At 54.3% G+C, this 11591-nt stretch overlaps 1 protein-coding gene across 1 annotated transcript; it reads right to left on the minus strand.

Annotated features, from left to right (window-relative positions):
• Positions 1 to 553: 553 nt before the first annotated feature.
• Positions 554 to 11585, minus strand: Scn1b (sodium voltage-gated channel beta subunit 1). Its single transcript, XM_004636717.2, has 6 exons — positions 11395 to 11585; positions 9726 to 9892; positions 8718 to 8958; positions 1492 to 1633; positions 1243 to 1314; positions 554 to 1163 (listed from the first exon to the last, which is right to left on the minus strand). The coding sequence occupies exons 1-5, from the start codon at positions 11432 to 11434 to the stop codon at positions 1248 to 1250; spliced, it is 657 nt and encodes a 218-aa protein (XP_004636774.1). The 5' UTR covers positions 11435 to 11585; the 3' UTR covers positions 554 to 1163; positions 1243 to 1247.
• Positions 11586 to 11591: the final 6 nt, after the last annotated feature.

The following is an 11591-nucleotide window of genomic DNA, read 5'->3' on the forward strand; positions in this document are numbered from 1 at the left end:
CCCGGGGCCAGTGTCACCACCAGACAGCAGCCCTGAACAGGCATCTGACACAGGACATGCTGCTCATACCAGGAATCTGCCCGCAAAATCAAACCCGCCTGCCCAACCCAGAGAGCCTTCTGTGCCCCGTTCACACACAGGCTCTCAACCTTGCACAGGAGGACACACTGGTATAGCTGAGCTCTGGGTTCCTGACACGCTCCCTCTGCCCATCTCCCACTTCTCCAGAGACCCACACACTTCAAGGGACTCAGCACACCCCACAGATCCCCTGTCCTCTAGCATCGGCTCTGCCTCTCCCTGCCACGGCACCCCCAAACCCAGAGCCAGCTCCCTCTCCATCCTAGGTCCTCCCATTCCCTTCCCGATAAGCTAATAACTTCCTCAACTGCAACATTAGTAAGTGTTAAGTGGCTTCACCATCCCAGTTCAGCCCTAAATGTGCATGGTGGAGACTGGCTGCCTGCAGGGAGAGGAGGGGTGTCTGGGGAAACCGAGGCTCTTAGATTTGGGGCAAGACTAGAAGGTGTGGGAGCTCAGGAGAGACAGTACATCAAGTCCAAGAATCTTTATTTCGAGAACAAAACTACTTCTGTAAAGAGAGACGAGGCAGAACGGCCCCCCTCTGAGAGGCCACAGTCGAAGGCTGGTGAGAGAGGGCGGGTGGGGCCGGGGCCAGAGTGCATCACAGGGAGAGGGGACCCCAGGTCCAGCCGGAGGAAGCAGGAGGGCACATGATGCTGGGCGTCGCAGTGGGGCCAGAACCCCCTGCCCCAAACTGTTCTGGGCCCTCATCACAACCCCCAGCCAGGCAGGGAGGGGTTGGCCCCAGCAGTGCGCGTCTGAAGCGGGCCGATGTGTGCAAATCAGCAAGAAGAAGGGGTATGGAGCCACTGCCCCCGCCTCGCCGCCCCCTCCCCAAACAGGCAGCAGAAGCAGGGGTGGGGGCAGCGGCAGTATTGCTTTACCCATCATGCATGGCGGTGGGTGGGCGGCGGGGCAGGAAGGAAGGCTGGATGAGGAGTGTCCCCTCCCACCCTGGCGGCTCCGCTGGCAGGACTCTGAGGCACGGGGAGGCCCCTGGACGCTGTCCCCCATTGGGGGCAGGCATGCCTAGATGTCCTTGTCTAGAGCTGGCTCTTCCTTGAGGCGGAGCCCAGGGCCTAAAAGGAAGGGAGAGAGGGAATAAGGGACCCCACCGGGCTGAAAGCCCCCAGACCCTCCACCCACCACACACCTTACCAGGGCTACTCAGCCACCTGGACACCAGTACAGTTCTCCTTGCTCTCTGAGGTGATGGCCAGGTATTCTGAGCTGCAGGGGAAACACGAGGTGCAGTCACCGCACATGGCCAGTCTAGCCCAAGCCTCACAGAATAAGGCAAGCCTGACCCCAGCCACCCCGTCCCACCTCCAACACCCGCACTCTGCTCCGGGGGCGCCGACCAGGGGCATCCCGGGTCCCTCCTGCCTCCTCGCCCAGGCCACTCACGCGTTCTCCTGTGCAGCAGCCTCCGTGGCGGCGGCGATCTTCTTATAGCAGTACACCATCTCCGCCACCAGCCATATCGTCAACACCACAATGAGCACGTACATCATGATCTCAGACACGATGGAAGCCATGTCTCTGTTGGCTGACAGGAGCAGGGGCGGGGCTGACACACCAGCTCAGAAAACACAACAGCCCGAGCGTGCAGCACGCTTTGCTGAGGAAGCCGGGGCAAACGCCTTGACCTCCCTGAGCCTGGGCACAGATGGGACAACCGCGCTGCTCCCCCAGCCTTAGACAGACCTGGCGATCACCCCAATTTGCCTCCTTGTGTAACTTGCACAGCCGTGTCACTCAGGAAGCTGCCGGGCACGAAACCTAAGAGCTTATGTTGTAACTGCAACCAAAGGCTGAGTTCAAATCTTGACTCTGCCATCTGCCAGCTGTGTGACCTGGCTTCCCCTCTCTGGGCCTCCATGTCCCCAAACTCAAAAAGCTGATGTAGTGGCTAATACATTGTGCCAACTTGTGAAGTTTGGACGTTTAATTAAGTGGCTCAGCAGGGAGCCAGGATTCTTATCGTTTAAACATCCTCATTCTGTACAAGAAGAGGGCAATTGTGTGAGAGCTACATCCCCAGGCCCAGGGTAGCTTGTTTACAAGACGAGGAGGAGAGGAAGAGGCTGGTTAGAAGGCAGCTGCTGCCCTCCCCTTAGCTTCTCACTGTTTTCCGCTGCCATGAACAGCTGCCCTCTGCCATGTGCCACTCTGTGGCCTGGGAGCCAGCAGAGTATAGACCGAAACGTCCACAAACTATGAGATAAATAAACCTTTCCTTCCTTCATTTTGAGTGTTTGGTATTTGTCCCAGCACGTTAGTAAAAAGTAACCAAGATAGCTGATAACCATGAGATAGCCTAGACCAAGGAAAATAAGCTTTTAATAATCCTTAGAACAAGGGCAGGGGTATCAGTGCCTGCTGGGCAAGTGCAAGGTCCCAAGTTCAATCCCCCATACCAGAATAATAATAATAATAATAATAATAATAATAATAACAATAATTCTTAGAACAAGCTGGATGTAATGGAAACAACATTAACCCCAACACTTTGGGAGGCTGAGGCAGGAGGATGGCAAGTTCAAGTGCAATTTGGGCAGTTCAGTAACTCAGTGAAAGCCTTCCTCAAAATTTAAAAAGAATCATTGAGCATCCTGGAGCACCCTTGCAATCTCAGCACTCAGGAGGCTGAGGCAGGTGGATCACTGTGAATTCAATGTCAGCCTGGACTACACAGTGAGACCTCATCTCAAAAAAAAGAATTAACATTAAAAATTAAAAGCAGGGGGCTGGTGAGATGGCTCAGTGGTCTAAAGCACCTACTTAGAACAAGCTAAGCTAAGCAAAGCACAGGGACCGCGGTTCAATCCCCCAGCACCACATGCCAGCCAGCCCCGCCCTCTGGTGGGCTGAGCTGGCCACACACACACACACATGCCAGCCAGCCCCGCCCTCTGGTGGGCTGAGCTGGCCACACACACACACAAAATAAATAAATAAATATATATATATATATATATATATATATATATATATATATATATATAATTAAAAGCGGCTGGGGATATAACTTAGTGAGAAGGACTGAGTTCACTTTCCAGTACTGCAAAATGAACACATACAATTAAAAATATCCTTAGAATAGTGTGTGACTTATCAATAGCACTCAATAAATATTTACTATCACCACTCCACTATTACCGTTACGACTGAGGCAGTGCAGCATAATGGTTAGGAGGAGGGAGCTCCGGCCCCAGATTGCCAGAGTTTTGTCCTACTTTTGCCTTGTACAAGCTGTGCAGCGTTTGGCAAATGACTGTGCCTCTCTGAGTAATCCTCCTTGTAAAATGAGGGTAATGCTCACACAGCCTCCAGAACTGCTGGGCAGAGGACAGGAACTAACACCTGTACACCGCATGGCTCAGCCAGCAGCCAGCAGGGTGCGGCTATTTTCCGGAAAGCCTGCATCCTCTCTGCAGCGCTGGCCCTCGCCACCGCCAGCTTCCTTTCATTGAGCCTAAATTTAAACTGTAAAGGGAGCTCGATCAGCCAGGGGATCAGTCAAAGGCACTTTGGCATCCTCCACCAGGTCTCTCAGGTGTCCATCCGGCACCCCGGCCGGTCCCCGACCTCACTGCCCCATGCTGTCCCCATGCCGTCCCGACGCCTCTTCTTCCCTGTGAGCCAGCACTGTCTGCTACTCCACCCCGTGCAGAGGGCAGGGAGCCTTCCGGGCCAGCACAAGCCCCTGTGCCTGAAGCAGGACCCAGGACAGGGTTCCAGGTCCCCTGCGCTCGTTCATTCACTCACCCAGTGGATGTCACTGTAGCCACCCTAATGCACCTCTCTAGGGAGCGGCTACTCACCGCCAGGCTCTGAGCTCTGATGCTCACCTAAACATCTCCCTGGCTCCTCGGAACAGCCCCAAGCACAGGACTGCCCAGGCTCCCCAGGGAGTAACCACACCAAGTTACAGCCTGGGTGGCTACAGCTCCATGGTTGGATTCTCACCTTTCTCCGGGAAACCAATGCCCAGGGAGATTTATGTAACATAGTACCTCTGCTCTCCAGATTCTGCCACAATTTTTCTAGACAGAATCGCTCAGGTACCGAGAAGGACAGGTGCTGGCCCAAGAACACGCAGCCAGCACCGGCCTTGGAGCCAGGGTCGCACCCCCACTTCCCTAAGTGCAACTGACTGCAAAGACATTCTGAGCTCAAGGAGCCACCAGTGGCCCCAGACAGACCAGAGACATCTCAGGACAGGAACTGAGGCAGAGGGGAGCTTCTCATGGGGTTGGCACACCTTCCCTGAGGGTCCCATGATTTCCTAAAGCCCCAGACCTCTAAGAGCGCCACCAAACAGGCAGCCCCCAGATCCGAAGTGCCTGCTGAGTCTCACCAGCTTCAGGCCCTGTTAGCCTCCAGGTACTTTCCTCTCCCGCCCTGTATTGTTATTGTCCTGTCTGCCCACTCACACCTCCTTTGGGCCTCCTGCCCTCTTTCACACCCCTCCAATGGCATTCTCACCACCACCCTCTGGACATGACTCAGGTCATCCCTGGGAGCCACCAGCAGGAGGTGGTGTGGGCTGATGGCAAACACTGAAACCACAGTGAAACAGCTAGTGAAAGTAATTCTAAACTAGACACGCGCAGCATGGAGACAGCAAGTAAAAATAATTCTACACTAGACACGCGCAGCATGCCTGTAATTCCAGCACTTCAGAAGGCTGAGATAGGAGGGTCACAAATTTGAAGCCCATCTGGGCAACTTAGAGACATGATGAGACTTTGTCTCAAAATTAAAAAATAAAAATAAAGCACAGGTTGTGAGGGATGGCCACTGATACTAACAATACAACAGCACCGTTTGGAATGAAAAATACTGTAGTGGAATGTCATGTTGAAAATAAACAGTATCCTGGGGGGCTGGTGAGATGGCTCAGTGGTCTAAAGCACCTACTTAGAACAAGCTAAGCTAAGCAAAACACAGGGACCGCGGTTCAATCCCCCAGCACCACATGCCAGACAGCCCCGCCCCCTGGTGGGCTGAGCTGGCCACACACACATAAATAAATAAATAATTAAAAAAAAATGTTAAGAAAATAAACAGTATCCTGGATAATGGTAAATACAGTATATAGGAGCTGGTGAGATGGCTCAGTGGTCTAAAGCACCTACTTAGAACAAGCTAAGCAAAGCACAGGGACCGCAGTTCAATCCCCCAGCACCACATGCCAGCCAGCCCACCCCCTGGTGGGCTGGGCTGGCCACACACACACACACACACAAATAAATAAAATATTTTTTTTAAATACAGTATATAGCATCATAAGCTACACTGGATATTACTGCAATATGATCCATAATATTTAACTTATTTTTTTAGCCATTTATTTATTTATTTGGTACAGGTTCTTGCTACACAGCTTGGACTCATAGTGATCCTCCTATCTCAGTCTCCCCAGCGCTGAGATTATAGGCATGCACCACCATGTTGGGTCTCGGCGGCTGGCACGGCACACCAGGGGTTCTGCAGCCGGCCTGTCATGAACTCAGTTCCTTGTGCTTGCCAGGCAGGTGCTTAAGACCACTGAGCTATCTTCCCCAGCCCTGATTCATATTTTAAAATACTAAAGTAAGGCCAGAGGTATAGCTCAGTGGCACAGCACCTGCCTGGCAAGCATGAAGTCCAGAGTTTGCTTTCTGGTACCAAAAAAACCTAGAGTAATAATAAAACCATGATAGCATGGCTGAGAACAATGGATATGCTCTCGTTCTGCTGGGCCTGGTGGCGCATGCCTGTAATCCTAACATTTGGGAGACTGAGGCAGGAGAACATCAGTGAGTTCAAGGTGAGCCTGGGCTGTATAGCCAGCTCAAGGCCAGCCTGAACTAGCTAGTGACATCCAGTCTCAAAAACCAAAAACACTTTAAAAATTTAAATACATAAATAAATACATAAAAATGTGGGGGCCAGTAAGATAACTGAGCAGTCTAAAGTACCTGCTTAGGCAATCTTAGGCAGGTGCAGGGGACCACAGTTAGATCCCCGGCACCATATGCTGCACCAGCTCTGCCCTCAGGGCACACTGAGTCATAGAAAAATACATAAATAAATAAATAAAATGCTCTAGTTCTACGGGTTATAAAAATACCATGGAGAGGGTCAGTAAGATAGCTCAGTAGGCTAAGTGCCTGCTTTGGCAAGTGCAAGGACCAGGGTTCGATCCCCAGTCCCACATGCCACCCCGGCCTCACCCCCCCCCCAAGCCCCACTCAGCAGGCCACCAAGTCCAGGTAATCCCAGCGCTGGGGAGGCTGAAAACAGGAGGATCACCAAGAGTCCGATCTGCATAGTAAGGCCTTGTACCAAATACATAAAAGTGAAAAAATAAAATAAAATTAAAAATATCATTGAGCCCAGTACTCAGGAGACTGAGGCAGGAGGATCACTGTAAGGCCAGCTTGGACTACAAAGTGAGGTCGAGGCCAGGCTGAACTGCATAGTGAAAAAGCAAAGCAAACAAACAAACAGACAAAAACCCATTGCCTGGAACTGTCGACACAGCAGGGGAGCAGCAGCGAGTAATTGTAATCCCAGTACTCAGGAGGCTGAGGCGTGAGACTTGCAAATTCAGCCCAACCTGGGCAATTTAGCACAACCTCAAAATAAAAAATTACAGGGCAAGGATATAGCTCAGCAGCACAACACCTGCCTGGCAAGCAGGAGAACCTGAGATCCATTCCTGGTACCCTCCCCCATGCCAAATGAAAAATAAAAAAGGGCTGAGGATGTAGCTCAGTATGAAGGCTCTAGGCTCAATTCTCAGCACTGAGAAAAAAGGTCCAAATTATAATACAGTGCGCAGAAAATACTAAAATGTAGTGGATTATGCTGAAAACACACACTTATGCAAGACCACACAGAGAGATCTGTATTTCGGTGACCATGGTTTAGAATGCAGGCTCTGGGAGATGGCATAATGAGGTAGCAAAGGTGACCCAGAGGCTCTCAGTTACAGGCAGAGGGGCATACTCAGTGCAAAGTGGAAAGAGGCCTGGGGACAATATCCCGAGCCCCCCACGCTCCCCTCAGCATCAGTCTTGGCTCAACAGCCAGGCATTGTTGCCCAGGTCTTGAGGCATCCTTGTCACAGCCATTGTGTTGCACCCCCTCTCGGGGCTGACCACCCACCAGCGAGGTGATGTGTGCCCCTCGAGTGGCTCATCCACACCTTCCAAATTGCCTTCTGCTGTCACCCTTTGGTAAAAAATGTAAAAACACTAATTCTGAAAAGAATCCCACAGGCATAGTGGCCCGAGAACAGTGATTCATGCTGAGAACAGAACCCACAGTCACCTGGTGGGGGGAGGTATCAAATCCAGGTCCCAACTACATGATCCCGGCCACATGACCTCACCTCCCTAAGCCTCAGCTTTCTTGTCCATACAGTGGGGACATAAGACCTCTGCCTGAGAGGTCGCTGGGGGGCTCAGTGGGGCCTGTGCCAGCAGCACAAAAGCCAGCAGCTGCGTGGTGGAAAGGACAGTGCTGCCTGTTGCTGGGCTGCTGGCTTGCGGGCCCCAGGGGACGTACTTGCTACGGCTCTCAGCTGGCTCTAGGCCTGGAATAGCTCCCTGAATCTGGGAGCCAATGGGCCACAGCGCCCTGGAAAATTCCAGCGTGTGCTGGGGAGGAGATGGCCCGGAAGGGGAGGAGCTCCGTCGGAGAAGGGGGGCAGCTAAAAAGCCACATGTGGAGGTGGCACCGCAATGTGTGGACCCTAGGGCTGCCCATGTGGCCCCCCAAGCTGCCATACAGACTTGCTGAGAGCTTGTGAGACTCCACTCCTGGGCCACCGGGATCTGTTGAGTCAGGCTGAGCATGTCCACAGACCCCTGCTGGCTGGTGCACAGGGTGGCACTTGAGCAGCCACTCTGGGTGACACTCTACCATGACCAAGGGACACGGGGCAAAGCTATTCAGTGAGCAGAACTGCCAGGCCTGGTGGCACACACCAGGTTGCGGCTGGAAGATACAAGTTTGACTCCAGCCTGGGCAACTTAACTTAGAAAGACCGTTTCTCAAAAGAAAAACTAAAAAAGGAGTTACGATGTAGCTCAGTGTGAAGGCCTTGGGATCAACCTCCAGTACCACAAACAATGATAAAACACACACACACACACACACACACACACACACACACACCAAAAACACACAAGCCAAGGCTCTCACCCTAGCAAATAAGGTACTGCTGTGAGCAGGGCCAAGCCGGAAGTGACACCTATCATGCAGTCACTCCTCCTAACCTCCTGAGAGAGAACAATGTCTTCAACCCCGGTAGCAGGGTACAGTTATCATTCCTGCCTCCTGTAGAACCACTCTAAAGCTCACAGGCAGCAAGCACCCGCAGAAGGTTATACAGCACAAGCACTGGAGCTGGGATTTGCACCTCCAAAATCCACGGGGAGAACCCTACTTGGAACTCGCCATGGGTGTCAGGGAAGTTGAAGCCACAACCAGAATGGATGGGGGTGCTGCTCACCCCACTGTAGCAAGGGGGTTGGCTGGCCCAGGCAGAAAGCCAGCCTGTCCCCTACCTGCCATCTGTCCCTCCATCTGGTGTAGTAGTGGGTGACAGGGGCAAAGAAAGAGGCAGGACTCACCTTTGTCCACCACCTCAAGGTGGATCTTCTTGACAACGCTGGTGTTGTGCTCATAGTTCTCAAAGAACAGCAGGCGGTAGACGTGGCATTCGTAGTCACCCGAGTGGTTGTAGGTGACATTGGTGATGAAGATGGAGAGGTCCTGCAGGTCCTTGGTGCCCCGGCTGCCGTTCCACACCACACGGCCCTCAAAACGTTCATCCTCCTCCAGCTGTAGCACCTCATTTTCGTAGCGCAGGATCTTGGGGAGCCCCAGAGGTGAGATGGGGTATGGGTCAATGCCTAGGCCTGCCTCCCCACTCCTGACCCCAAAATTGTCCCTGCCCTGCATAAAAAGACACCAGTGGCACCGGTGGGTTTAGGTACCTTGACCTCAGGCAAGGAGGACACAGCTAGCCTGGATCCATGCAGATCCTGGGACACACAGAGACTCTGGCACAGTCCCCAGTCATGGTCCCTGAGCTGCAGAGGCCTTCCCTACCCTCATTCCCTGGGGTCCTTTCCCAGGTACCACACACACTCCTCAGGCAGGGGCTGGGCAGCCTGATCCTGGGTGCTGCATACCCCAACTCTCCAGCAGGTACTAAAGTCAGCGGTGCCACCCATAAGTAATTCAACATATGCAAACAGCACAAAGGAGATTTTTTAGAAGTCCCACTTTCTCTTTGTGACAACTATCCCGGAGATCTTTGCTGGTGGACAAGTAATTCCAGTGACATTCACTTCTTGTCAGCCCCACGTGTCAGGAGCATGAAGTCACTCAACTCTCACGCAAACCTCTGGGCTCTATCTTCACTACCTCACCCTTGCAGAGACAGCCTCAATGGCTTGTCCAAGGTCACTGGCTGGTCAGAGGTGTCGCCAGAATGTGGATCCAGGTCATTCATCACAGCCACACTATTCTCATTAAAACAAGCCAACAAACAACTCCCCCATCTTGAAATCCAGGCTTCCTGACTCCCCAACATAGACAATGCCCTCTGATGCCCCTGCCAGGCACCCACACACCTTGACAAACTCCTCCGTGCCCTTCTGGCGGAAGGTCCACTCGGTGAAGGTCTCAGCCGTGGTCTCGCTGCGGCGCTTGCAGGAGATGCACAGGATTTTGAAGGTCATCCCATACACAGCCTCGGTCTCCGAGTCCACCTCCACACAGCCCCCCCAGGCTGAGGACACTGTGGGGACAGCAGGCTCTGGTTGGGCACGACACCCATCACCCTCGGCACTGCTGTGCTGTTAGCTTTCAGGGCCCTTGGAAACCATCTGTTTCCTCTCAATAATGATCACAAATGGACAGAACTGGAGCCAAACCCTGCCCACACTTGCTGTGTGACCTTGGCAATCAGTCATCTTCTCTGAGCCTCAGTTTCCCTCTCTCTGTTAAATAAGCAGTGGAAATAGCATTTTCAGCCGTTGTTGGGCAGAACCTCTCAGTGCTTGGGAGGTCCTGGTACCCAGGGCTCTCAGTGTGGCCAGTTACTCTGTCTTCTGTGTGTTGGAGGACCCTTTCCTCAGAAGACCAAGCCACTAAAACATCAGGAGGTAGGACTAGAATTCCAGGTCCTTTAGAAGCTCAGGTCACAGAGTCACCCATTTCACTGGTCTGCAAATCCAGCCTCAGCTTGAGAGAAGGGACACTTTCAGGGGGGCTGAACACATGCCAGGCCTGCTCCCTCCACCAAGCCCCTGCGGAATCCACCCTCTCCCAGACTTTGGCCCCTTCCTCTACTTCCCAGGCTCCATTACCTCCAGGCCCCCACTCCCTAGTAGCCTCTCAAAAGCTCTTTCCTACCTCAGGGCCTTTGCACTTCCAAGGGATTGCAGGCTAGCTAAATTCCTCCTTCACCCTCCCACCTGCCACCTCCTTCCGGCTCCCAAGGCTCCGAGGCTACTGGTGAGTCTTTTCCATATCCCTCAGCCTTCAGGGCTTCTTGTCTGCCTGCCTTACTCAGGCTCTACGGGCTCCTCTCCCATGGGTAATCCTCTCTGGGATCTCTCAGGAAGGTCCTATCACTTTAAGTCTTCTTTCCTGCTCAGATTCTCGCTCCTTTCTCCACCTTTCCATGTCTCTCCCTTTCAAACTCCATCCCGCATTGTTCGTCCCGTCTGCGGCTCCCTCCCTAACCTCTCCGTCACCGTTAGCTTCCCCTAAGTTTTCCTCTCCCTCAGACACTCCGCTGACACTCCGCTCCTTTCTCCCCGCCGCCTCTGTCCAGCATCTCCGTCGGTCTCTCACCTGGCCCCCAAGCCGCGCCTCGCAGCGAAGCCCTCGCCCCCCGCCCCCAGCGCTTCGGGTCTCTGCCCCCTCCCTCCCTCCTGTCTCCATCTCTCCGGCCCCGCGCGCCGCCTCCCCCACCCCTCCCGCGGCTGTGGGTGTCACATTGCAGGCTGCGGGGCTCTGGGAGCAGCTGACTCCGCGTTTCCTCGCCCCCGGCTGGGCGCCCACAGCTACGAGGCCGAGCCACCCTGGCCCCCAGCGCTCTTGTCCCTCGCCCCTCCGCCTCCCTGACGGCCCTGCGCCCCACAACCCGCGCGCACAACTTCTAAAGCGGACTTTGCGGCGCCCGGGCGGACGGGGGGTGGCCCCGGCGTGACCAGCGAGAGTTACGAGCGCGAACCCCGCCGCCCCGCTGGTGCCTGCTGCGCCCCCCGCCGCGCGCGCCTCCAGCGCACTCACCCAGTGCCGCGCCGACCACGAAGGCCAGCAGCGTCCCCATGGCTGCGCCGCGCGCGCTGCGCCCCCCTCCCGGGCCGCCGGTATTAATAGCGGGGCGAGAGGCAGCGGGACCGGGCGGCGGGTAGAATGTCCCCGGGAGCGCGCGGGCGCAGCAGCTGCGGCTCTGGGACCGGCGAGGGGGGGCGCGGCCCCCCCGC

The sequence above is a fragment of the Octodon degus genome, unplaced genomic scaffold (assembly GCF_000260255.1).
Source record: "Octodon degus isolate 3935 unplaced genomic scaffold, OctDeg1.0 scaffold00083, whole genome shotgun sequence".
In the NCBI taxonomy this organism is placed as follows: domain Eukaryota; kingdom Metazoa; phylum Chordata; class Mammalia; order Rodentia; family Octodontidae; genus Octodon; species Octodon degus.

Coding starts and splice junctions, on each gene's coding strand:
- Scn1b (XM_004636717.2), bottom strand. CDS start 11,434: ATGGGGACGCTGCTGGCCTTCGTGGTCGGCGCGGCACTGG. Junction 8,959..9,725: donor GCACGGAGGAGTTTGTCAAG/GTGTGTGGGTGC, acceptor GGGCTCCCCAAG/ATCCTGCGCTACGAAAATGA. Junction 1,634..8,717: donor CCTTGAGGTGGTGGACAAAG/GTGAGTCCTGCC, acceptor TGCTCCTGTCAG/CCAACAGAGACATGGCTTCC.